This window comes from Saccopteryx leptura, chromosome 12, assembly GCF_036850995.1.
Source record: "Saccopteryx leptura isolate mSacLep1 chromosome 12, mSacLep1_pri_phased_curated, whole genome shotgun sequence".
Taxonomy (NCBI): domain Eukaryota; kingdom Metazoa; phylum Chordata; class Mammalia; order Chiroptera; family Emballonuridae; genus Saccopteryx; species Saccopteryx leptura.
The window spans coordinates 6,837,421-6,864,916 of NC_089514.1; the positions used below are offsets into that span (position 1 = coordinate 6,837,421).

At 50.2% G+C, this 27,496-nt stretch overlaps 1 protein-coding gene across 5 annotated transcripts in view; it reads left to right on the plus strand.

Annotated features, from left to right (window-relative positions):
- Positions 1-9,378: 9,378 nt before the first annotated feature.
- The window catches only part of ELMO1 (engulfment and cell motility 1), a 505,561-nt gene continuing 487,443 nt past the window's right edge, over positions 9,379-27,496 (plus strand). The window contains exon 1 of one of the 5 annotated variants that reach the window (XM_066353938.1): positions 9,379-9,530. In XM_066353938.1, the coding sequence (XP_066210035.1) occupies positions 9,438-9,530 (93 nt within the window). In that variant the 5' untranslated portion in view covers positions 9,379-9,437. The other 4 variants (XM_066353942.1, XM_066353943.1, XM_066353939.1 and 1 more) reach the window with 4 other exon arrangements.

Below are 27,496 nucleotides of genomic sequence, written 5' to 3' on the forward strand. Positions count from 1 at the left end.
CTGTCTCCCTCCCTGGGGGTTTGGGAGTGCCTTTGGGAGGGCGGGGTTCAGGTGGGTGTGGAGTGTCCAGAGGCGTGTGCCACTGTCCTGTCCGATGGTGCTGATGGGTGGGTTGTTAGGGGCTGTGCGTGGCTCATACTTTGAATTATTGTTAGTATGACTGGAGGCTTAAGTCGGAGGCAAGTAACATAATCAGATCCACACTCCGGAAATAGTGAGCCCGGCATATGGCTTGGCTAGACCGGAGGGAAGACTTTCCTACTCTGCTCCCAGACTACCAGAGCCTCCTCAGTGGTCACCTGTCTTGGCTGGACACAACATTACGTTCCTCTATGTGGGTCTTGAAATATTTCAATTGAAATTAAAATATGGAGGCCCTGGCCAGTTGGCTCAGTGGTAGAGCGTCAGCCTGGCGTGCAGGAGTTGCGGGTTCAATTCCCAGCCAGGGCACACAGGAGAGGCGCCCATCTGCTTCTCCATCCCTCCCCCTCTCCTTCCTCTCTGTCTCTCTCTTCCCCTCCCACAGCCAAGGCTCTATTGGAGCAAAGTTGGCCCGGGCGCTGAGGACGGCTCTATGGCCTCTGCCTCAGGTGCTAGAATGGCTCTGGTTGCAACAGAGCAATGTCCCAGATGGGCAGAGCATCGCCCCCCCGGTGGGCGTGCCGGGTGGATCCTGGTCGGGCGCATGCGGGAGTCTGACTGTCTCCCCGTTTCCAACTTCAGAAAAATACAAAAAAAAAAATAAAAGAAAAGAAAAGAAAATGGGGTCGAATGGGCTTTTCTTTCTCAGAGAAAGAAATAAAAGAGGTTGAGATAAGTGAAGATAGCAAAATACTGAAAGTGTTTGTTAGGCTAATGTGAAAGGGACACAGACTTTTCCTTTATTTATTTATTTATTTATCTATCTATCTATCTATCTCTCTATCTATTTATTTATTTATTTTGCATTTTTCTAAGTGAGAAGGAGGGGAGGCCAGGGCAGTGGCAGACAGACTCCCGCATGTGCCCGACCGGGATCCACTCGGCATGCCCACCAGGGGGTGATGCTCTGCCCATCTGGGGCGTAGCTCCATTGCAACCGGAGCCATTCTAGCACCTGAGGCAGAGGCCATGGAGACATCCTCAGCGCCGGGCCAACTTTGCTCCCATGGAGCCTTGGCTGCCAGAGGGGAAAAGAGAGATAGAAAGAAAGGAGAGGGGAAAGGGGGAAGAAGCAGATGGGCACCTCTCCTGTGTGCCCTAACCAGGAACCGAACCCAGGACTTCCACACGCCGGGCAGATGCTCTGCTGCTGAGCCAACTGGCTAGGGCAACATTTTCCTTTCTAATATGCATGCCTGTTTAGTGAATATATTTGACCAAGTCCTGGAAATCACATAGAAAAGCAGGATCAATAAAACCATAAGAGATAGGCTAGCCTGAGAGGAGAAGGCATTGGGTACTGGAGTTCGGAATTATTTGTTGACAGTGGGTGACCTTTTAAAGTTTTAAATGTGAATAAAGTTGCTGATTGGGAATACTGGATGAAGAATGTACACAATGGATTGAAAAGAAGAAGCAGGAAGATCAGTTACACATTTCTTGCTTTAATGCAACATTTCCAGAGGGCTATTTGGTGATATGTAGCAATATCTGTGGTGCAGCGTTGTCTGACCCAGTAATTTCACTCCTAGGAACTTGCTAAAGAAACAATAGGGAAAGTGTATAAGGTTGTATGTGCTAAGAAGTTCCTTGAGTGGTCATTGATGAGGGAGAAAAATTTAAAAACTAGCCATACAACAGTTCATAAGGTGAGATACTGTGGAAGGGTTACATATCATGATGCAAATGTGTATTTGTTAGCCTTGAAATAGTTCCATTTTATATTTAAATGAAAGCAGAGGGTCAAAAAAACAATGCTCTTAAAAAGTGCCTCCTCCTTCATTTAATCATTACTATATATGGATTAATATACATATGATGATAAATATATCTATCTATGTATATCATCTCATCTTGGTAATGTTGGTAAGATCATCATCACAGCCATGGTTTCTAAAGCAAGCCTAATTTGGAAAAAATTTCACGGGATGAAATGGTCCAATTTCTCTCTTTTCTTCCCATAAGGAATGACATAAAACGAGACAGGGGCCAGGGCTTGTGATCCACCATGGCACTCCATAAGTCTGTGTCTTAAGCTAAATCAGTGCGGCTCTGTGTTCTGTGGGTTTGTGATGGATCGCAACGCACCACTTCTGTCCCATTGCAATGACGGCAAAGACCCTCTTCCCAAAGAGGATCAAGCCTGCAAACCTAAGCTTTCAGCAGTCCCCACCAGGACAGCTCTGTGCCCTGGGTCTCTGTGCTAGCAGGACAGTCATGCCTCTGGGACAAGAGATCCGCTTTCCGCCCTTATCTGCCACTTTATATAAATATAATAGTTGTATCACTTTGGCAAGTCGCTTAACCTCTTTGACTCCCTGTTTTATCTTTAAAATGGGGGAAATAAAAGATCTCTCTTTTCGTTGTTGTGGAATTGAACACAAATAAAAGTCCTTCCTTTACTTAATTCTTCTCCTGTCCAGATGAGCTATTTTGGACGAGGAATATTAATACGTAGAGTAGTTTTTTTATATATATATCTTAATTCAAAGTAACAGGCTCACAGTACCTACTGCCTAAAATGATGAAATGTTTTTCCCCAAATATCACAAAACTTTCATGTTTTATAAGTGCATATACCAATTAAAGAAGATCTCACCTCAATTATGAGTACCTTAAGTTCACGTAATTACGTTATTCAGGCAACTTGCCTCAGACTAATAATCAAATCCATACTGTGCTTCCAGAAAAGAAGGTCTGCCTTCTGCAGGTTCATCCAGAACACGTTGCTTGTGGAAACGAAGTGCTGTTCAAGGTGTTCACCTGCGTGCCTTTTACTTTCTGGACTCATGTTTCAAATACTGGACTCATCGTGGGAACGAATTCACGTGCTTGTGAGTGAGTACGTAATTACTGTTCTTGGTCATAAATAGTACTGTATAAACATGAGACTTCTTCCAAATTTCATCCAAATGTTTAGCAAATCATTTTTTATGCAAAACTTAAGAACCTAATCAAGTCCAAAGACATGTTTTTGAGTTTGTTTTTTTTACAGAGACAGAGAGGGATAGACAGGGACAGATAGGAACGGAGAGAGATGAGAAGCATCAATCATTAGTTTTTCATTGTGACACCTTAGTTGTTCATTGATTGCTTTCTCATATGTGACTTGACCGTGGGCTTTCAGCAGACCGAGTAACCCCAGCGACCTTGGGTCCACGCTGGTGAGCTTTGCTCAAACCAGATGAGCCCGCGCTCAAGCTGGCGACCTCGAAGTCTCGAACCTGGGTCCTCCTCATCCCAGTCTACCCACTGCACCACCGCCTGGTCAGGCCAAAGACATGTTTTTAAAAGTAAATTTATTGGGGTGACATTGGTTAGTACAGTGATACAGGTTTCAAACTAACAATTCTGTGATACATCATGTGTAAATTGTATTGTGTGTTCACCACCCAAATTCAGATCTCCCTCCACCACCATATATCTAACCCCTGTTACCCTTTACTGCTCCAAAGCTTTAGAGATGTCAATCACTGATCTGAGCTCTGACACTCTAGCTTAGCATTACCTTGTCTAGAAATCCATGTAAATGGACTCATAGAGCGTATACTCTTTTCTGTCTTGCCTTTTATTTTTCTTCACCGTGAGTGATATTTATATCGTTAGTTCATTTCTTTTTATGGCTGAGTGGTACCCGTTGTACAGATATATCATTATTTATTCATTTATTTATTCATTTGCGGTTGGCCAGGTGGGTGGTTTCTAATCTTTAGCTATTAAGAATGACACAGCTACATAAATCGATGGAGTTGGTGTGTGAACATGTATTTTCATTTCCCTTGAGTAAATGCCCTATTTATCATTGTGGTGACGGTGCCACAGGTATATCGTTTTGTCAAAAGTCATTGAAAACACAATTAAAATTAGTACATTTGTCCTTAAGAGGATGACTGGATAAACACACTGTGGTCATCCATATTATTCAGTGCGACTCAGAAATAAAGAAGGACGAACTATTGTACTAGTAACAATGTAGGAAAATTACAGGGAATCATGCTGAGTTGAAAAAAAAAACCCACAAACCTTACCTTGAAGCTCACGCACTGTATGATTGCATTAAAATGCCATATTGTTGAGAAAGTACTCGTGGCTACCAATCATATGTAACTGCAACATAAAGATATTTTCAGGCATCCAGTTTCTCAGCAAAGTTTACCTGCCATTCATACTTTCTGGGGGAAAAAATGTTATTTGGTTTATGTATTTCAGTTAAAAAAAAATGGAAACTTAGAAAGCAGAAAACCAAGGTAGTCAAGAAACAGAGGACATAATTACAGGGTAATGGAAAGGAATTCTGAGGAAACAGTGATGGAGAAGGCCGTATCAGGGCAGAAAAACCTAAGAGTCATAGAGAATGTCTTCAAGAGTAAGGTGGATTCCATTTATAAGGACACAAAAGACTTTCACGTGCTTTGGCAATGTGAAACTCCAAGGAGGGGGAAAAACACAAAGATAGACATTGTGTCTCCACGGAGGAGGACACTTGGTACCTTGGTCCTGAGTGGGGAGGGATCTGGATGGGGCACACAGCATCTACTACAGGTAATTATGAAAAGGGGCCAGTTAGGGAATCTGGAAATTGACATTCTGACCATGAAAGAAACCTAAGTAAATAGGAAGAATGAACCAAGCTGAAGACAGCTGGTGAGCTGGAAGACCGAGCCAGGAGACCGAGCCTGAGAACAAATCACTTCTCTGTGAGCCTCCCCGACTGGGGTGAATAACTCGGGCTTCTACCCGCCCTTTTCTCCTCTGTAACGTTCCTGCTTCTCCGGGTCTCCCCGCCCCTGGCTGATGGGTGACCATCGTCTCTAGCTTTTGTTTCCACAGTAACTCCCTGTTTGTTCTCCCCGTGTGCATTTTTCTCCCCTCTGTAATTCATTCTCTATTTAATAGGATGAACTTAAAAAAAAAAAAAAAAAAACCAAAAACTAACCATGACAATCTCTTGCTTAAAATATTTCACTTGGAAAACAAAACAAAGCAGAACAAAAGACAAAAAAAAAAAAATGTTTTGGCACCTTCCAATTATTCTTCATATATCCATATATTAAACTCTGTGATATGACTCTCAGGGCTCCCAAATTTCACCTCCTTCCCACTGCTCTTATTCTCAATTTTGATATCCTCACACTTTTCAGTCAGATGGACCTTTTAAGTTTTCTTCTACTTGATGATTTCTACAAACAGCTTTTCTCCCTTTCTCTCTCTCTCTCTCTCTCTCTGCCTAGAATCCTTCCTTATTATCTAGTCCACTTTCTTTTCCCCCTTTTGTCCTGGCTAATAATACATCCTCTCCCTTCAGGTCTCAGCTCAAGCAGAACTTGCCCTGGAGGCTCAGACAGGGGATGTTCGCATCCCTGCTTTTCCATATTGTCCTGAAGCTTCCTGACTGACGTTCCTGTGTTCAAGTCTGTCTTCCTAACTAGAAAGGAGGTACCAGGAGGGGGCGCCCGTGTTCCTCCTGCTCCACCATTGTAGCCTTCCCTTCCCCTCACAGTGGCTCACATTTAAAGACATTAGATGCACATCGAATTAATGAATGATTGACAGAAAGGGTGCCCTGGCAACCAGTCTCCCTTGTCACTCTGATTGTCTGCCGGCTGCCCAGACCTTGTTATCTCTGGTACAGCTACTTTCTCTGCCCTCTGAGCTGTCGGAAGTCTGGAGTCAAGCCAACATGAGCCTGATTCTAAGACAGGAAAAGAGAATAAATTCTTCAAGCAACAGCTCAAGGAAGTGGAGGCAGATGGGAGCAGAAGTCTGAAGCAAATTACTAACTGCATTATTAAATGCACAAGGCCCCGTTTGGAGACCAATTAGTGTTTTCTTTTTCTTTTCTTTTTAATGAATTAGAAATGAATATTTGTGATCACTTAAAAGAAAAAGGTTGATCAACGTGAGTCGTCATTATAAAATAACAGGCTAATTTTTGCCTTTTGGGGTCTCGTGGTGACGTTTTGATCACCATCCACTCACCCCTCCCAACCTGGATTCTGTACATGTAAAGAAGGATGCAGTTACGGGAAACACAAGATCAAGGTATGAAAATCTTGGAAAGTCCCCCAAACACCCGTCCATCTGTCAACAGTGCAAAGCTGTCTTGTCGGCGTGGTCTAGCCAATCCGTTTAGAGTAGAGGCTTCAGGGAGTTCTGTTGTCTCGCCAGTTCTTCCCCTCCTGCCCGGCCTGAAACAGAGAAGGGTGGTCCTGCAGAGGAGAGCGTGAGCTCCCTTCCCCACCCCTGAGACATAGACGAGGTGGGCTTGTCAGCAGACGCTAAGCCCGGCCCAGGTGTGCTTACTGTCGGTGCCAGCGCAGGGCTGCTCCCGGATTCTGTCCCCACCCCCCACCCCTGCCCCCGCCTTACCCCCAGTGGCCCTCCTTTCTAATACAGTGTGGTCTAAAGAGCTCCAGCTCTGTCCAGGAGCTGAAATAAAATCAGAGCAGTAATACTAGTCTTTCCCTCCCCTATGGCTACAAACTCCTATGTAGGAAAACTTCTATGTAAAAAAAAAAAAAAATTTGTTTTTGAACTTTTTGGACTCTGTGAACACGATTTGTTGATTAGAAGACGGATGTAGATAATATAAGGTAACATTTATCTACTGCTTCTATATGCCAGGCCCTGTTCCAAAAACTTGACATGTATTAACTCAGTTAATCCTTGTTCAACCCTTCCCGGGAGGTACGGCTTTAATCGTAAGCGTTGTCACTTGCATGGGGTGATGCCAGCAGTCCACGGCAATGCTGGGCTGTACCCAACAAGCAAGTCCAGAGATGGAACCCTTCCATGTGACAACACCACTCTACTGTGCCCACTGCAGACCCCCAGCTGAGCCCAGGGTGAAGGTGGACTCCTCTAAGGTATCTGACACCTCTAATATGTCTTGATGAAAACAACAGAACAATAAGGGCAGCGTGGCTAAGATGAGAGAGATTCGAAACCGCGTCACGTGAAGATAAGTTAGAGTAACTGAGAGTGTTTTCTCCCCAGAAGAGAATGTTTAGATAGAATGAGTGGGCTATCTTCAAATGAAGGGTTATCTCTTGGAGGAAGGATGTGACTTACTCCATGTTGGCTGCAGAGGGCAGAGCTGGGAGCAAAGGTGACAGGGAGGTGGGTTTGTCTCATTCTGTGCAAGGAATGGACACAGAGTCCCCTATATACTCTTGGGACAGTTATGGCAGCTAATAGGAACTGAGCGTTCATGTGTCTGCGCTAAAACTAACGTCTTTGTATGTCAGCTAGAAAGTTGTGGCTCAAATTCATACTTGTCACTAAAGTGTTTCAGCATCATTAGTGAGGGATCCTTTTACCGACTGCTTATTAAATTACCTCATGTGATAGTTGCCCTGTTGACTGTTATTATACCATTACTGTTGTGTAGATGAGAAAATAGAGAATTTAAATTACTTTCCTGAAATCATCCTGCTTTAAGTTATTGGCTCATAACGATGTGTACCCAAGTATTCCTGCTACTAATACTTCCTCCCAAGGTTATACATGTAATAAGGGGTCAGATCCAAGCTGTTCATTAGAAATATAATGAAAGCCGTACACGCAATCTTACTTTTTCTGATAGCCACATTAAGAAGCTAAAAAGAAACCAGTGGCCCTGGCCGGTTGGCTCAGTGATAGAGCGTCGGCCTGGTGTGCGGGAGTCCCGGGTTCGATTCCCGGCCAGGGCACACAGGAGAAGCGCCCATCTGCTTCTCTACCCCTCCCCCTCTCCTTCCTCTCTGTCTTTCTCTTCCCCTCCTGCAGCCAAGGCTCCACTGGAGCAAAGTTTGCCAGGGCGCTGAGGATGGCTCTGTGGCCTCTGCCTCAGGCGCTAGAATGGCCCTGGTTGCAGCAGAGCGACGCCCCAGATGGGCAGAACATCAGCCCCTGGTGGGCATGCCGGGTGGATCCCGGTTGGGCGCATGCGGGAGTCTGTCTGACTGCCTCCCCGTTTCCAGCTTCGGAAAAATACAAAAAAAATAAAAAATAAATAAATAAAATAAAAAAAATAAAAAAATTAAAAGAAACCAGTGGAATTATTTTGAGTTTGTGTGTGTGTGTGTGTATGTGTATAGTTTTTTTATATGTGACATATATAGATAGATATATAGTATAAGTGTATATCTTAACCCAATTGACAGATATACAATATAAACTATTATCATCCATGGAAATGATGTAATCAACACTAAAATCATTAATAAGCTCTTTCCCAGTCTGTTTCTCACACTCAGACTGTTTTCCACCGGCTGGACATCTCAGGACTAGCCACTTCCAGTGGTCAGTAGTTGCTCAGCACCCTTGGCTGCTGTGAGCAGCCAGCACAGGGCTATGACTTCAGTCTGGGGAGGAGGGGTGGACTGAATTTTTAAAGGAGCTTTGCTTTCCACCTTGGATTCTAATCCCTCTCTGTCCCCAAGGTGCCTCCTCTGGCGATTTGAAGGGGATGCTTTGCGTTTTCTGGTAGTGAATTTGGTTTTCAATGTAGATATTTCTGAATTTGAGGAGCACAGGTGTTGCTCCTGCAACTTCCAGTGACTGTCATGTTCCTCCTGGCAGCTAAACTGGGAGTGAACGTGTTTGATTTCTGCTTTGAAAGTGACTAAAGTAAGTTGCATGAACTAAATAAGGTACTCTAAATACCAAACTGGGGGGAGAACATCTTGCTTTAGGCAAACTTATGCAAAATTAGGAAGTCTTTGGATTAACTGACCAGAAATAAATCCTGAAGTCCATAAATGCCTAGGTGAGTGTTTAGGGGAAGGCAATGTTCCATAGTTTATTTTTGCCTGCTGCCCAAGGGTAAAGGCAGAGCGTCAAAACAAACACATCAGCCTCTTAAAGTAGCTTTAGAACAACCCACCCCAAGTTCCTCTCAAAATTCCGAACCAGTTGTCAAAATGAAGCCTTGTAGAAAGAGGCCACTAGCTCTAGACCTCTTGGAGGGGGCGCTATGAGGCGATGGAGTTAATTAGTGCCTGCAAAACGCCGCGCGCGAGCTCGTCTGAGAAGTTAGGCATACACGTATTATTTATAGCAGATCTGAAGCGTGCAGGGTGTTCGACATTTTTTTTATTTTTTAAGTAGAGGGACTTCAAAAAGTCGTGGGCACTGCCCCTCCCTGTCCCCCCCCACCCCCACCCAGCAAAGTGCAGTGGGCAGGCACCTGGGCGCGGGCAGAGGGCGAGCGAGCGAACTACGCGTGTCCAGGCGCAGGTGCCGGGGGTGGCGGCGGCCACTCCGCAGCGTCCGCCCGGAGGAGAGTTCGCGGCTGATCTCGGGATGCCTTGCAGATGCACAATGTGTCTCTGGCCAGCAGGAGGAAGGAAGAGGAAGTGAGAGCAGCGGCAGCCGGCAGCGCAGCAGCCGGCCGAGCCGAGCCGAGTGTAAGTGCGTGTGCTCCAGCGAGCGCGAGCGGCCGAGGATGGGCATGGGATAGAGGCAGACCACCCACACCGCCGCGGCCCGAGCAGGGCCACAGAGCCTCCTGCCCGCCATCGATGGTCTCCGGTCGCCAGAGCTGTGTTCGCGGAGAACCCTCGCCGCCACAGCCGCTGTCCGGCGACCCCGGGCAGGTTCGTAAAGTTTCCTGGGCTGGCGCCGCGCCCCGACTCGCTGACCTCAGTGCGACCAGGGAGGGGAGAGGTAGGGCTGGGTCAAGGAGGAGGCGTCCTGCTCTAGGGGGGACTCTGGTCGCCACGGAGACACTTTTGTTTCCTCCCCGGGGGCGCCGCGCTCGGGGCGGGGGTGGCCGCGGCGCTCTGCGCTCTGCCGGGTGAAGGCTGCGGGCGCGCCGGGACGCTCCGCAGTTGGGGAAGTCTGGGCAGAGAGGGGCGGGGGCGGGGGGAGTAGGCGCGGAGGGAGGGGGCCCGGGGATGGAGCGCAGAGCCTGGGGCCCGAGAACCCGCAGAGATAGATGTTCGGCCATGACCGGCTGGAGGGGGCCGCCGAAGCATTGCGCTGCTCGCGTCCGGGGATTGGGGACAAGGAGGAGTGTGGGGCTGGGGGCTTGGAGACCCGAGAGGCTGCGCCGGAGGAGGAACTGGCGGCTCGGACTCCCGGCTTTTCTCGGGCACTGGCAGATGGGAGGGAATCCCCCAGCGACCGCGCTCCTGGGAGTGGGCGGTGATGGGCTGGAGAGCGATGGAGGGCCTGGAGGAACGGGAGTGGGTGGGTGGTCGGGGCAGCTGGTAGCCCCGGGGACCACCATTAGTAAATACCCGCCTCTCAGGACGCGCTGAAGTCCCCACTGGGACTGGGAAAGACGGTGGGGGGCTTCGATGGGAGAGACCAGCCTGGGAGAGGGGGCGCACCCGGAGCGCCTTCAGCGAAGGGGGCAGCGGAGCCCTGGGCCCTGAAATCGGAGCGGAGAGGGGCGGCAGAAATCGCAAGAGTAGCTTTGAGGAAGAGGAAATACAGAACTCAGCCGGCCCAGGGGGTGCGCGCGGCGTGTGTTTGGGATTGGGAAGTCCGCGTTGTGCCGCGGGCACGCGCGAGGGCGGGGAGTGTGTGTGTGTGTGTGTGTGTGTGTGTGTGTGTGTGCGCGCGCGCGCGTGCGCGTGCATGCGCGTGATTGTGTGACCGCGAGGGGCTCAGGAGATGGGGACTCCCCGCTGAGTGACCCTCTCCCTCCTGGTGGCCTTTTGAAGTTGGCAGCTTCTGGCAGGGGTTGTTGACGTTAGGACCTTTGCTGACCTAAAGCCTGTGGGCTTTGCCCCCAGTGGTGACCCGGCTCTGGGGGCCACTGCTCCTAACACCATTAGCCATGAATGATATGGACCCAATTCATTATATTCGAGATATTAGAGATCCTAGGACAAGGGTTTCTGCCTCAGGAGGGGCCGGGAGCTCCTCATTTAGGGGCACCAGTGACTTGGGGGTGGGCAGCAGTGAAATTAGTCCTGTCTATAAAGTTTAAGTAATTAGCCACCTGTATTAATGTAGCAGCTCTTTGAGGGTAACTTGGGGATCGGGAGGGACTTGCAGATGGCAGAGGTTGGCTGGCAGTAGCTGTTGTGAAGGGCTCCGTCTGGTCCTGATTTCCTCTGAGCTCTCCTCCGTACCTACATCCAAGGTTGTTTCAATGATGACTGCCCCCCAGTCCGCAGAACTGGTAAATCAGAAGGGCAGACCGCCGCCTCTCATTTAGCCGCCTTTCCTTAGAGCTGACTTTCTGGACCTCCTGTCTTGACTGTGGTACATTTCCTATCTCTTAAAGGCTGTGGTGAAATATGCATGTTGCTTTCTTTCCTACTGCGTCTATTACTCAAAAAACAAAACAAAACAAAACAAAAAACCCGTGTATTTTTAATGAGATGTACTGATTGTCTGCTTGGGAAATTGTGAAGGAATGGCCGGAGTATTGGAACTCTGCAGGGAGGAGGGTGTCAGGAGGGAAGGGGCCTGGAGAAGGTGCTTGGTAGGTGTCAGGGAGGAGCAGGCCCGAAGGCCTGCCCAGAACTAGGTCTGGTGGGACTGAGGGCCACCCAGGGTGGGTGGTCCTATTGATGGCCATGTCCACCGTTCCCGCTTCCCATGTCTCATCTCCCACCCTTCTTTTTTTTTTTTTTTTTAAATTTATTCATTTTTAGAGAGGAGAGAGAGGGAGAGAGAAAGACAGAGAGGGAGATAGAGGAGAGAGAGACAGAGAGAGAGAAGGGGGAGGAGCTGGAAGCATCAACTCCCATATGTGCCTTGACCAGGCAAGCCCAGGGTTTCGAACCGGCAACCTCAGCATTTCCAGGTTGACACTTTATCCACTGCGCCACCACAGGTCAGGCTCTCCCACCCTTCTTAACTGCAGCCACTCTGACTGCCTCACATTCCTGTTTTTCTCCAAGCTCTCTCCCCAGGGCCTTTGCACATGTTATTCCTTTAGCACCGGGAGCTTTTCCCTCCATGCCTCATTGCCTGGCTTCCTTTAGGTCTCTGCCCAGTTGTCAGCTTACAGGAGGCTTTTCCAGAATACCTCCTATAAAACAGCAACTTGACACTCCCTGGTCCTCTTAAGTTACTCAGTTTTCCCCCTTAGTACTTAATACCCCATGACATTATATGTTGATTTGTTTGTCTGATTATTATGTAGCTCCCATTAGATGAAAGTCCCATGCGGCCAAGGGCCTTGTCTTATATACAGCTCTAGAACCTAGACTGATTCCCAGAACAGTAGGTGCTCAGTAAACACTTCGTGTGATGGACTGAATCAGAGATACCTATTATGGGAGAGGCTCACCAGGGAACTATACCAGCAAAATATCAGCAGCGAGGAAGAAGCCCTGGTAACAGAGTTTGGCTTTTTCTCCTGTGTGCTCTCCCCTGTGCCAGACCGGTTTCTGCCTTGAGTAGACCCTTCACATAGAATTTCAGCCTGAAGACAAGAACAGAGAGGTGGTTCCTTGGAATAGTGAACAGGTACAGATAGGAATAACACAGAACCACTGCAGGTCTGGTGCTTGGTGTCGTCACTGTCCTTGGAGAACGTCTTTTCAAAGCGAGTGTTGCTTTAGCCAAAGAAATACTCCCCTCGGAAGGAGACTTATTTTGTGTTGCACTCTGCTCTCCCAGCAGGTGGAGGGGGTGGGTTAGAGGAGGAGAGGAGGAGGGAGGAGTGAGAGGGAGGAGGAAGGGAGAACTGGGGGGGGGGAGGGGCAGGTTCAGGGGAGAGAAACACTTAGAAGAAAAATGAAAAAGAAGAAAACCGTTGAGAGGCTTCTACAGTGCTGCTAACTCATAAGCGTTTATTAAATTACAGCGTTGAGATAGGACAATACTTAAGTGTTTCAAAGTAATTTGCCCCCTGTGGGTGTTTGGTGAGAATAGGTGGGGAGGTGGAGAAGTGCTTTGAAGAGAGGATGTGGCTGGGGGCGTGCCAAGAAGCCCGAGTGCACACACATTCTGCTTATGTGATCGTCTTTCTTAACACGGGAAGTCTAGAGGTGACCCTTGCTGTGGAAGACTTGCCCTGTCCAGATCTAGGACAGTAGCACCCTTCAGGTTTGTCACTGAAGCCTGCAAGCGCTGTTTGTTGGCCTGCAACCATCCAAGTGGATAGTTTGGCTTACAAGACGTTTGTTCTGTTGGCATTGGAAAAGGTGAGGAGTTCCGCCCCTTCCATACATCACAGAGCCTCAGTGTTTGCCCTAATTACACACCTCCTGCTCTGCTCCCCCCCCCCCAGTCACTGGTCCAGTGTGTCTAAAGCCTAGGACTGCAGTCCAGGTGGGGAGCATGGTATCCATTTATTAGGTCCAGACGAGCACTCTACAACACAAAAGCGAAGAGGCTACAATAGGAAATAGAGTGTGTGTGTGTGTTTTTTTTCCCCAGACATCATCGGATTTTAATATCAAGAGTTCTTGCTTAATGCGGGTCATGATTAAAAAAAAATCTGCATTCATAATTTTGAAGGCCCTAAGAAATCTACCTTTTTAACCAGTTTGCCAGAGATTCAAATGAAAGTGGTTCATAGCGCCACACTTTTAAGAAATACTTAGCAACAAATAGAAGAAAAGGAGAGAAGGAGAAGAAGAAGAAGAAGAGAGAAAGAAGAAGAAGGAAGAAAAAGGAAGAAAAAGAAGGAAGAAGAAGAAGGAAAAAGAAGAAAGAAAAAAGAAGAAGAAGAAATGCTTAACTGCTCCCTCCCTTACGGAATGCACAAGGAGTTATTTCCAAATGTTGAATCAGGTGCAGTAAGACGCAGCAGCCGTTGACTTCACTGGAAACGTTACTGTTTCTAGAACTTGGTGGTGCGCCAGGCCTCGATGCTACCTTTCCTGGCGAAGCTGGAGAGCCAAGCGGCGCGATTTTCACCGTAAGGATACGCAGAGGCAGAAGGTTTCATGGGTCAGAACTCTTGAGCCTTCCTTCAACTAAAAAGACCGATCCGCTCTTCTCTGGCTAACTTTTAATTCAGAGCTTTGGAGGTCTTTGGAACTTTGCTCAACTTTTCCTGTCATATTGTACAGCTGGTAGTACCCCAGATGCATGCTGGTCATTACTCTCAGAGTTTCTCAAAGACGGTAGCAATCTCTTCTGGTGGCTGTCACATGGCGGCGCTACCTAAATAGATTAATCATGGCAGCTGACCTGGGCTCGGGGACCGGCTAACCAAGGAGGAAAGAGGCTGAGAACTTCAGCACTGTCTTAAAGGGAAGGACTTGGAAGGCCAACCATCCAGGGGACAGAGCGTGGCTCCCGTGAAATGTGGGTGGCCCGCGGAAGCATTTGAGTCTGCCGAGCATGGCGTGTTTAGGCACGGCAAAGCCAGCCTGCATGCTCAGTGTAGACGCTGGTTGCAGCGTCCAGTTTTCAGGAAAACTGAGGTGGTCTGAGTGTTGACAATTGGAACTTAGTGATACCTGGCGGCCCTGAAGCGTGCAAAACACACGTATGATCCACGGTGAAGGCAACGTGTGACTTAGCACTGCGCTCTCTGAACTTGGACAGGATTCGTGCAGGGACAGTTTGAGTAGAGCTTCATCACAAGCCTAAGGTGGGTGACGAATCCACCTGGGAGAGGGGGACGCGAGGTGATCAAACAACTAAGCACAGCCACCGGCGGCGGAGTGCTGAGCGGAGAAATTAGTCACACGTATAAATAGAAGATGATTCTCAGTCGGTGCTCTTGGCACCCCCGTCCCCCTCCCCCAACCCTGATTTCTGGAATCCGAGCAAGATTATTATTGGAACCTCAATTTTAGGAATCGAGGCCACAGTCCTGGCTGTTTTCATTCTAACAATTAATGCGCAGAACGAAACATTCCTCAGCAGGAAGCACTGGAGAAGCTGTGACTTCTGGACTCCGGCATGCTCTGTGCGGGGCATGGCGTACCTGCCAGATAGGGAGCAGGGGTTCAGGGATGCCGTGATCAGCATTGCCCCGGGGGGCGTGGAGTCACAGCGCCCACGAGATGTTTTCTCCTTGTGCCGACGGCTGACACCATCCTCTTGGCATGCTGTTTGGAAATGGTGGGGAATAGCCAGTGTGGTCCCGTTACCCAATTTTGTAGATGTGGCTCGGAGGAATGAACCGTCACGGGGGTATTTGGGGAGGAGATCTGGGCCAACACCAGCTTCTCTGTTTACTCCTCAGTTTCTCTCCTGTGGATCGCGACTCCTGTGTTGATTACGTCTTCTTGTTGGTTTTCATGGACTGCCCTGGTCAGAGGCCGGGACCCCCCTGTTGAGCTATGCTGCGGTGTGCCCAGGGGGTCCTTTCACTCCTGTATGCTGGAAGAAATGCCTGGGTTTGGATTGACGTGCCTGGGGTTGCCATGGCACCCAGGGACGTGTCCACCACCACTGAGGCCCAGTTTCTCAGAGCCGGTGCCCACCTGCCTTCGGATATCTCATCCCAAAGTTGACCTTCTGCGCCTTGAGAGTCAGTGGCGCCTTCTCTCAGGGACAGCATGCCCATCACCCAAGCTCACGGTGATGAAGCATATACACAAAGATGCAGTTCATTAGTCAAAAATGAGAATGCTGTTTGCCAAGGAAAATAGACACATACTCTTTAGCCAATACTTTTTTCTCTGTGGATGAGTCATGATTGAATGCACAAATATGGGACCGTTGAGGGGGGGTGGGCGCCAACCAACTGGGGTGAGGGAATACATTAGCAGAGTGTTTTCTCGCTGGCTGGAATGTTTGCTGCTTCCCCTGTCCAGAGATTGATACCAAGTCAGGGGGCCAGAGACCGGAGTCTTAAACCAGCATGGTTTCTCTCTCAGAAGATGCTGAGGCTACTGATTCTGTTCTTTTTCGGCTTGCAGGCTGTTGCCCATTTTATGCTGACCCTTTATTTCGGGCAGACTTAGTCTTAAACGCAACATTTTTCACTTTGGGGGCTGGATAGTTCTCTGCCGTGGGGGCCGTCCAGCACGTAGGATGCTTGTTAGCATCTCTGGCCTCTGCCCCCTCGATGCCAGCGGCAGCACCCGGTTATGATAACTAGCAGCGTCTGTAGACATTGCCAGTTGTTCTGGAGGTGAGGGCCAGGCGGTACGGGGCTCTCTCTCCTCCCCGGGTGGGAACCACTTCTTCATTTTCTGGCTCAGTTCGACTGTCCTGTGCTCTCAGGCCAGACTTTTGCCAACAGTGATAAGTGCCCCAGCCTCCTGCTTACTGACCCCTCCTTAGACTCGAACGTGGTACATCAGAGATGGGTGGTCTCACCCTTTATGATCATTTCTTTCCTCTACTTCTCCAGATTTCCTCTCGAGCTTCCTTCCCTCCTATGTTGCGATTGTCTTCCTTTGCCCAAACTGGTTTCAAGTTCTGATTCCATGTGTGTTTTTCCTGGTACCCTGTAGGCAAAGAAGAGTGCACACCTAGTGGTTTTATGTCTCGGTTTCCTTACAAGGCCTTGCAGTCTGGCCGCTGCTCCTGCAGTAGCCATAGCCCGTCCGTAAGGGGAATAAGATAAAGGCGGTGCGGCAGGTAGGTAACCGAGCTCAGCGTGGCTCCTTCAGAGGCCTCCGTCGCGAGATAGAGGCAGCGTCTACGCGGGCATGAATAAGCAGGGTGAAATGCGTCCTCCTCCGCTTGTGACATGCGCCTTGGTTCGTAGGGTGGAATGGGTATTGATAGTCCATGGAGCGTGACCGGGACATGGTAGTGGGTCAGGGGAGAAGCTTGAAGGTAATGGGAAGTCCTTCCCACTCTGTCCCAATCTTGCCACACTTGTTTTCTTATGTAATTATCCGTCAGCCTTTTGTTTACCTGGCCCAGCGGCTGGGGGCTGGGGAAGCAGGCAGAACAGCGTCTCGTGGCATGAGCGATGGAGCAGTACTCAGAGTGCCAGCGGCGTCCCCCTGAAACGGCACGCCTCCTCCAGTCCCCGTCCGTCCGACCAGGGCAGCCCTCCGCCCTTCCTTCCGCCCTTTGTGACTTTTTTTTTTTTTTTTTTTTTTTGTTTGCCATGGCATGGAGAGCGTCAGCATTTGCGCTGTGGGGTTCTGTGGCCGAGCGGTCCTGGATGAGCTATATTTTCCAGGCTGCTACACACAATTACCATTAATTTCAAAGCGTAATACATTTCAAAATAATTTTTTTTTTTTCTGTTTTGGGGCTTTTAAACCCGAATGCAGAGAGCCACAACTGGCTCGGCCCTGGGCTGTCGGAGGGCGTGTGGCTTGGAAGGCATGCTGGCGAAGGGGCTGTGGTGGGAGGGCATGTTTGTGGCGGACGGAAGAGTGAACGCTGGTCGCACCCAGGCTGGTTTGTACTTGACTCCTGCCCGCCCTCGCCCTCGCCATTTGCAGAGAATTTTTACGGTGGACCTTTGTGCCCACATCACTCCAGCTACGGGCCACTCTGTGGGAGGTGACTGGGTTGTCAGACGTGTAGGTTTGGGGGGGTGGGTGGGGCTGAATCTTTCACATGCTGAATAGTAAGTACGTGCTGTGTGTATCTGTGTGTGTGTGTGAGAAAGTCACACACACACACACAACACACACACATGCACACGCATGCTTCCTGTCGGCTCTCTTGATAACGAAAGGCTTGCGGAAGCGAAGAAACTCTTTTGTCAGTCTCTCAACCCTATGTTCTTCTGTACTTGTTACTTTCATGGCACGTCAGCACCAATCACATTAAACCAAAACGTTGGATCAAGGAACGGATACATCTCCATCATGTTTTGACTTACTCTCCTGCCCGAAAGTGGATTCATTCACTAGGACTCTTTTCGCAATTGCTGTCGGGGCCGGTCATCAGTTGCAAGTTTTGAAAACATCTGTCTGGATTTATATGAGAAAAGCACAGTGAAGCTTTACTTATTAATGGTAGTGTTTTGTTTTTTTTTTAAAAAAAGAAATGTGTGGCTTACACTTACAGGGCATATAAATATTTCCAAACTGCGACATTGCTGGGCTCATAGCACCCATCATAATACTCCATTCATGCACTCATTCATTCGTTCATTCAGCCAGCAGCCATTTTTGTTACATTTTATGTCCTATAGTCAAGGTACTGGCTGGACATTATAAGACCCTCTTTAGATGAGGAGGGGAGCCCCCTGGGAGGCAGACCCATTAGCAGTCCAGATGGACACATGTATGTTTAGAGGGCGTGCAGCTCACAGAGGAAGGAGGTCACAACGGAGTGACTCGGAGAAAGATCTACTGTATTAAGTATCAGTTCTGAGTGTGACAGAAAAGAACGTGATGTCTGCAAGAAGTACCGCTGTCGGGGTTGTGGCAAGGAAGTCTGGAAGAGGACTGTGTCAACGCCTGTGGGACGCAGGCATTCAGATTGAGCAGGGAGGAAGGCTAAAGGATTTTAGGGGAAAAAAAAAAAGAATTGGAGCCTGACCAGGCGGTGGCGCAGTGGATAGAGCATCGGACTGGGATGCGGAAGACCCAGGTTCGAGATCCCGAGGTCGCCAGCTTGAGCGTGGGCTCATCTGGTTAGAGCAAAAAGCTCACCGGCTTGGACCCAAGGTCGCTGGCTCGAGCAAGGGGTTACTCAGTCTGCTGAGGGCCCGCGGTCAAGACACATATGAGAAAGCAATCAATGAACAACAAGGTGTCACAACAAAAAGAAACTGATAATTGATGCTTCTCATCTCTCTTCCTGTCTGTCTGTCCCTGTCTATCCCTCTCTCTGACTCTCACTCTGTCTCTGTAAAAAAAAAAAAAAAAAAAGAATTGCAATTCAAAGAGAAGTGTCATTCTCCAGGCAACGAGAAAGATAAGTTAAATGATAGAGAGGAGGGAGGTGCCAAGGCCTGATGGGAGCTGTGGGCGCCTCCCCGCTGGGCCAGCTTGGTCCAATGACTGCGCACATAAAGCAGCGTGCTTGCTATGTAAAAGTATAACTTGAAGACAGGTAGCTCCGCCCCACCTGCCAGTCTGAGTAGTGGGCTGCCTGACATGGATGAAAAAAAAAAAAATACCAGATTTATTTTGATGACTGATTGGGTTTGGGGAAAAGGGAAAAGGAGGAGTCTTTGAGGTTTAACGCTCAATAAATACATATTTGTTGATGGAGCATTCCAGTGTCTTTTTTGCCTGAATGGGCTGGTTGACTTGCTAAGCTTGCTCAGCCTTGGTTTTCACAGCTTTCAAAAGGAGGTAATAGGAGTCCCTACCGCTTGGAGTTGCCCAGGTAATTCAATGCCTTAGCGATTGTAGAGTCCCCTGAAAGGACTGGGCTTTCCGTTTGCTATTATTATTGATGTTATCATGACTAATTCAGTAGTTTCTATTCAGGTTTGTTATTCAGATATCTTGCTAATATCATGTACAGACACGCCTTTCTTATTTCATCTTCTTTAAGAAGCCTCGGTGATTGCTCCTCAGCAATTGACTAGACTGATGTGTGTATTTTTCCTTCAAGAATACCAGAGGAGCAAACTGCTGAAATGCAGGTCAAGGCAAATCATCGTCGATTGTGAATGAGAAGAACGGACATAATGAATCACGTTGGCAACTCGGGGACCTCCACTAAAAGCTCCTGCAAACAGAGCTCCATCCCCCATTCGGTTAGAACAAACCAGGGGTGTTACTGTCTTATTATCGTTATTTTTCTTTGGGTAAATAATGGAGGTTGCCAACGAGCCCCTTTCTCTTCTTCCTTGGCTCTAGCTTCCCGGGGCTGTTCGCACTGGTTCGGGAGAGACTCGGTTTGCAGAGTAATAGTGGGGGGGGGGCATGTGGCAGGACTGTAACCCAGTTTAACTGGGTTTCCTGGGATTATGTTCCCTGTTAGAGAAACTCAGTGGCTCCAGTAACACTTTGGGAACATCTCTTTGTGAGTCCCTTGGAACCTGCCAGCAGGTTGGGGACTGCTGAAACGTCTGTGGGCAGGTAGTTGGTAGTAAAAGTGGAATTTTTCTTCTTTAATCTGAGCCTATAATCCAATTTTTTTTTACTTTTTTTTTTTTTTTTTTGTATTTTTCCAAAGCTGAAAACGGGGAGGCAGTCAGACAGACTCCCGCATGCGCCCAACCGGGATCCACCCGGCATGCCCACCAGGGGGCAATGCTCTGCCCATCTTGGGGCGTTGCTCTGCTGCAATCAGAGCCATTCTAGCGCCTGAGGCAGAGGCCACAGAGCCATCCTCAGCGCCCAGGCAAACTTTGCTCCAATGGAGCCTCAGCTGCAGGAGAGGAAGAGAGAGACAGAGAGGAAGGAGAGGGGGAAGGGTGGAGAAGCAGATGGGTGCCTCTCCTGTGTGCCCTGGCCGGGAATTGAACCCGGGACTCCTGCACGCCAGGCTGACGCTCTACCACTGAGCCAACCGGCCAGGGCCCAGTTTTTTTTTGTTTGTTTGTTTGTTTTTAAAGTACTCTGGGGAGCCTGAGCAGGCAGTGGCACAGTGGACAGAGCATTGACTTGGGATGCAGAGGACCCAGGTTCGAAACCCTGAGGTCACCAGCTTGAGTGCGGGCTCATCCAGCTTGAGCATAGGGTCACTGGCTTGAGTGTGGGATCATAGGCATGACCCCATGGTCTCTGGCTTGAGCCTAAGGTCGCTAGTTTGAAGCCCAAGGTCGCTGGCTTGAGCAAGGGTCCACTCGGTCTGCTGTAGCCCCCGGGTCAAAGCACATGTGAGAAAGTAATCAGTGAAGAACTAAGGAGCCGCAATGAAGAATTGATGCTTCTTCTCATTTCTCTCCCTTCTTGCCTGTCTGTCCCCTGTCTGTCCTTCTTTGCTTCTCTCTTCTTGCAAACAAAGAAAAAAAAAATATGCTGGAGATAGAAATAGAAAAAATAAAATCAGGATGACTGTAACCCTGAGTGTTGAGAACCAGCGTCATCACTATGTCATCCAGCATAATTGACGGTTCCCACGTTCACTTTCAAAAGCGTCCGGGGTTGGACACTTCATGTTCGGGCCTCCCAGGTAGAAGCCGCGTGTTTCCAGCCCCACGCATCCTCTCTGGCCGGGGCCAGCCCGTGCGGGCGCCTCTGCCATTTCGTGCCCCTTCAGCGAGGCGGCAGCTAGCCGGGAGGCTCACCAGCTCGTTAAGCAGTGGCTCATGGACCTGTCACCGGGTAATGGCTTTTATGGAGTGGGTCGGAGAAAGCAAATAAGCCTCGATCCAGACAGTAAACTGCCATGAAATATGGGTGTGCGAGAGAGACGTGCCAGGGAGGAACTGCTCTTCTAAGCGTGGGCCCTGAAACGGGCGCGCGTTCCTCCCTCCGCGCCCTCAGCGGAAGCAGGAGAGGTCCCTAACCGAATCGCTCCATGCAAATCTTGTTTGGTCTCTGACAAATGGCACGCTCTCTTCAGTGTCAAATGAGGTTTCCAATCCCTCTCTCCTCTCCCAAGTCAGGTGATAAATAAATATGGATTGTTCTGCTCCCAGCTTCTCAGTTATGTAGCCATGGCTCTTGACAATGTGTCCCGATGGTGTGTATCTTCAAATAGGATCGGGTGTTAGAGAAGTGTTTCAAGACCCATCCAAAAGATGAACAGGGGGAAGTATTGATACATATTTACACTAAGTCACCAGAGCATTACATTCTTACCAACAGAGGCATCGGTTTAACAGTGACTTGCATTGTCATTCAGCTTGGACCCGTTCTACAGATGAGGACATCTCCAGGTCAGAGAGGCAGGCTGCCCCAACATCACGGACATCCGAACGGAACGCTCGCTTCTCCAGTTCTTGTTTGCGTCAGTGGAACCGTTCACCTTGGAACGTTGTGTGGAGCGGCCATGCTGCTTGGTGAAGGCTCAAGAACAATTTTGCTGGAAGAGCTTGGCCTCAGCTGCGTGTAAAACGGCACAGTCAGGGAGCAAAGCATCCATGGCCTGGGCCAGGGACAGTGGGGGGTGGGCAGGGGCAGCCGCCAGCGAGGTGGCAGAGGGTGGAGGGCAGGATGGTGTGTTCATTTATGGCCCCATGAGACGTTGCCCCACAGCAGTGGAGACGGTGTTGTAATTATTTCTGGCTGGTGGAGGGCTCTTTGACATCTTTACCCATAGATAACGCTGCTAATAGGTCTAGGGTATGACCGTGCCCCCGTAAGACAGCCCGAGGGTTGACAGACACCTGGAGCTGAGAACGATAAGACACACGAAGGTGGAAGAAACTATATAAGTAGTCATTCTGCAAGCCCCGAGGCAGTTTTTATTCCAACGTAGATCTTTCAGATAATGAACAGGCTTTAGGGTAACTTTTTCAGAACAAGATCAATGCAAGGCCCAGAGAAATGGCATTAACAGCAGTTTGGATGTTGAAGTTCACTCTTTGTTCAAAACCCCGGAATCGCATTCTGGAGAGCTGAGCTCGTTCCTCTGAAGCGTTAGGTGCAAAAGGACATATCCAGCATTGTGTGCGGGGGGCGGGGGGAGGAAAACCATCATAAAACTTTAGTCTTCGGGGTGCTAGAGGGACACGGGAGCCTCTGACTAATACCAGAAGGGGTCAGAGGGTGTTTCAAATTCCTGATGGCTACTGTGGGTAGCCATGTTTGCATGGGTCTCCGTGTTTGCTTCTAAGATATCTGTTCATTCACTTGCTCATTTATAAATACTCACTAAGCCCCTGCGAGGTATGATGGAGGCGGGGTATTCCAGGTGATACACACACGATCCAGGCAGCCCCCAGGTTAAGAAAGAGGCAGGTTCTGTAGATTTGTTCTTGAGTTGAATTTGTGTGTAAGTTGGAACAGGTACCTTTACCTCTTCAATGCCACTTAGACAGATGTTTGTCTTAGCACAGCATTTATTTTTACCTTTCGGTGCATATAAATACTTCAGACATGTTCATACCCACAGAACCTACCTCGTTTGTAAGCCGGGGACTGCTCCATGGTGGGTCTCGTTCCTAGGGAACATAATCGACCTGTGGCTGATTCTGGGGGGCTGCTTGGATGCTGGTGGGTGAAGTGCCTTCATCAAAGGTCACATGAGTCAGTGTGGCTTTTCAGCTGTGCCAGGGACGGTGGGGGAAGGACTGATTCTTGGAGGGCCGACAGGAGGTGGGGGGGGGGGGGTTGACCTATTCAGGGAGGTGAGGGAGGAGGGAGAAGGAATGGATTCTTACTGTGGAAGGAGGAGACCCTGCGGGTGACTAGCACAGGTGAAGGTCACGTGAAGGGCAGACTCGGAAGTCGAAGGAAGAGAAGGTCAGACTGCCTGGAGCAGTGAGCACCCGAGGCCTGGACTGGACTGGACTGGGGGGGCTCAGGGGGCCCCGGGTGTGGACCTTTATGGAAAGAGCCACGGGGCTTTACCCGAGGGAGTGATGTGATCACCTTTATGGCTTACAAAGATCTTCCTGGCTCCACTGTGTACATTTTACATCGTTTCAAACGGGTCACCGTGTGCCACCCCTATTACTACTACTTCTAGAATCAAACAATTTCTACAAAGAATCAATTTCGCCACTCCATGTCTCCTTCAGATTTTAAGCAGCGGTGGAGCCGAGCGATTTAGCACGGGCATTGCGAGCGCTTAGGAACGAGGAAGGACCCGGTTCTGTGGCTCTCAGACTTCGAAATGCCTGAGGGGCGCGGGGCGACCCAGAAGCTGCTCAGTAACCAGTCTCCCAGATGCTGCTGATGCAAGGGGCCGCCACCTCCACTTTGAGAAGCCTCCTCCTAGAAAGTGCGCAGGGGAGGAGAAGGAGTGGCAGACCTCAGGGTGAACCAGGGCCCGGCAGCCCTGGAGGGCCGACGGGAGGTGGGGGAGGGTTGACCTATTCAGGGAGGTGAGGGAGGAGGGAGAAGGAATGGATTCTTACTGTGGAAGGAGGAGACCCTGCAGGTGACTAGCACAGGTGAAGGTCATGTGAAGGGCAGACTCGGAAGTCGAAGGAAGAGAAGGTCAGACTCCTGGAACAGTGAGCAGCCGAGGCCTGGACTGGACTGGACTGGGGGGGCTCAGGCGGTCCTGGGTGTGGACCTTTATGGAAAGAGCCACGGGGCTTTACCCGAGGGATGGCGCCTCTGTAGAGCCCGGGCTTGACCTCGGACCTCCTCTCCCAAGACGAGAGGACTCTCCTGCCAGTGCTCTTGAGATGGATGCGGCCTCTTCAGAGCTTCTCCTAATTTATGGCTAAATCTTTTTCCTAGGCAGCTAGCTGCTTTCTCGGAGCTGTGCCTTCCTCCCTCCGCACCTCTGATAGTTTGCTTTTCATTCTGTTGCCCTTTAACGAGAATCCTTCGATGCGAATCCTGAATGTGGCGATGAGGCCGGGTGGCGTTGGGGAAGCCGGGGAGATGAGGTATTTGCGTACTTTGCCCCCGGAACAGGAGACTGAGCGGGATGCCCAGGGTACAGACCGGTCCACGGTTCCTGCAATAGGGCATGGCGGTCTCCAGGGACATAAAGGGCCAGGGAGACCAGGAGGATGCACATTGGAAGCGTCTCCTTTTATTACCCTCTTTCACCGGGGCTTCTGAAATGATGCCCAGACGCCGTGCGAGAGGGCGCACGGGCCTCACGGCTGTTCCCCGGCGAGTGTGTGAGCCCAGGATGCCTGCTCAGGTGAAGCCACGGAATGATGGGCCAAGTCAGGGCAGAAAAGAAATCACGGAAGAGACCTCAGGCCCTTCGCCGGGCGAGAAGAGAGAGCGGAGGACCCCGCTCCCACACCTGCGCAGCCAAGGTGCCCAGCTTAGTAGTCACCTCCTCTGGGAGCCTTCCTTGATTCCACGCCCCTCAACCTCACCCCTGGGCGTGTGGAGTGCTGGTTGTCACTGGCATTGACATGCTGCCTTGTCCTCTGTGTCATGTGTTTCTTCCCTGAGGAGGCAGGAGGTCCTGAGGGCAGATGTGCCCAGTGCAGAGCCCAGGACGGGCTCTCGGTTCAGGTTGCCGCCAGCAGCTCTGTTGTTCTTGAGCGTGAGCACGGGGTTCTTTCCCAGCCAGTCCTTGAAAATGGCTTCTCCGTCCCCGAGTACGGGCCCCAGGGACACGTGGTTGTGGGATGCCTGGCACGCCAACCCTCATTGTACTCAGTTTAGCTGCAGATGGGCTGGCCTGAGGTCACTGAGTGAGGTGTGGGCCTGACGGCCTCTCAGATGTGGGGAGGCCGACGCTGCTGGCTTTGCAGCGCCCTAATTCCGCGGTGTGGCTGTGGTCACCGCTTTCCTGACATTCCACCGTGCCCAGCTCTGCCCTGGATGGTAATGAGCTTTCCAGAGGAGGAGGAACCAGCAGATTGTCATCGCATGCCTGCCTGCAGAAATATTTATTCCTCGTGTGCCCTCTAGTAATTCTCTCCTCGTCCTCCCCCCCCCCCCCGAAAGCGCTGGGCACAGATGTCAGAGGACCGTGACGGGGAAGAATAGAGAACACGTGTCTCCGCGTGAACCCCGAAACCCCCCTCGCTGGCTGAACCCGACGGTGTGCTCCCCTCTTCCTTCCCTGCAGCGCCCGTGGGCGGCCAGGCATCGGAGACGCACACGGGGTGGGGGGCTGGGATCCTCGCCACCCGTGCGGTTACCCACATCTCATTGGTGACGTTCCGAGCGCGCCGTGGCCTTGGTAATTGATGTTTCCAGGCTGTAACTGCACATTAGTTTTCTAGCAGCTATCAAGGGTTTCAGCTCACAATTGAAACTTGATCGGTGGCCCGGCTCTTCCCTGTTGGAACAATTTATCCTAATGTTCCAGTGCTGGGCCGAGCTCGTTGCTTTTAAGCCCCAGAGCGCGTGTGCATGTGTGCACGTGTGTGCACGTGCGCGCGCACGCACGCACGCACGCGCACACACACGCGCGCGCGCGCACACGCACTCCGTGAACCCCCGCACTTACGTGTCCCGCCTTCGCTCTGGGCGCGGAGCACTTTCAGGCCCGTGGGGACCACGTGCTCAGATGTTCCGCAACCCCGTTCTCCCTCCATGAAAGTAATCAGACCCTTGTTTTCCCCTGCGTGGGGGCTCTGCCTGCCTCCGAGCACGTCTGCTCCAGTGACGCAGGCCGGAGCTGGGGGAACAACCCCAGGATGGACCTGGGGACGGGACCCACTGGCTGGATCATAGCTAAAGAAAACGTCACCGGTCACCTGAACTGCATGAGCACCTACTCTGTGTAGGGAGCCACCGGTGACATTTTGGGTCCCCTGGAATTAGTGTCAGTTCAGAGCTAATGTCCAGTCGTTGCCAAAAGGCCTGATTCATCCATCCTTATCCCCAGTGGACAGTCCCCCTCGTGAAAGGCTGCAGATCCCTTTGGGGGAGACTCTGGGAGGAAAGGTCAACAGTATTCATCTTGGGCAATGTACCAGGGTGCCCTTCTTCCCGGGGACCCAGGCTCCCCTTCATCAAAGAGGTTCTGAGTCCATAACTTGGTTCACGACTGGGAATTGTTGGAAGGGTCATGACTGTGTTTTTATGATTCGGTTTACCAGGGGTCCCCAAACTACGGCCCGCGGGTCGCATGCGGCCCCCTGAGGCCATTTATCCGGCCCCCACCGCACTTCTGGAAGGGGCACCTCTTTCATTGGTGGTCAGTGAGAGGAGCATAGTTCCCATTGAAATACTGGTCAATTTGTTGATTTAAATTTACTTGGTCTTTATTTAAAATATTGTATTTGTTCCCGTTCTGTTTTTTTACTTTAAAATAAGATATGTGCAGTGTGCATAGGGATTTGTTCATAGTTTTCTTTATAGTCCGGCCCTCCAACGGTCTCAGGGACAGTGAACTGGCCCCCTGTGTAAAAAGTTTGGGGACCCCTGGGGTTAGACTTTGGTGCATTTGACCGAGAACCTCTCTGCTTCTGCCTATCACGTGTGAATGCAGGAGGCTTCCTATCTGTTTTGTTTCTGGGGACACCGTGATTAGACAGCGTCATAGGTCTGTGCGAATCTGACTCCTCCCGATCGTTGCCTTGACCCAGCTGTTTATCTGGTGACCAGGCCACACTGTCGAGGGCTTGAGAGAGCCCTTCCGGACGGGACGGGAAGCCTGAGCCCACCCACTGCCCGAGACGTCTCTCTGAGCTGCCCTGCGGGAGAGAGACGAAGGCTGGATCCCGACCGAGGTTGATATTACTCATCGCCTACTTGCCGTGGGCAAAATCAGGATGTTCTCGTAGCTCCTGTCTCCTCTTATATAAGTGGAAATAGCACCCCTGTGCTGTCACAACCGGATGAAAAATGTGCCGGAGAACTCCGTTCTTCAGCAGAGAATCCACAGACACGAAAGGCTATGTACCTTTGAACCTGCCCTCCAGAACTGTGTGTCCGAGGCCATCGGAGGGTTGGGAAGGGCTGGGATTTAGGAGGCACCGTTGCTGGTAGCTTCCTGCGCCCTCCAGGCGCGCCGACCCCTCGGAAACACCTGCTTGCGTTCAACTTTCGTAGGGAGAAGAAAAAAAAAAAAAGTCATTTCATTAGCATAAGTTATGCCTGCAAAAAAAAAAAAAAAATGTCATGACATCTTCTGT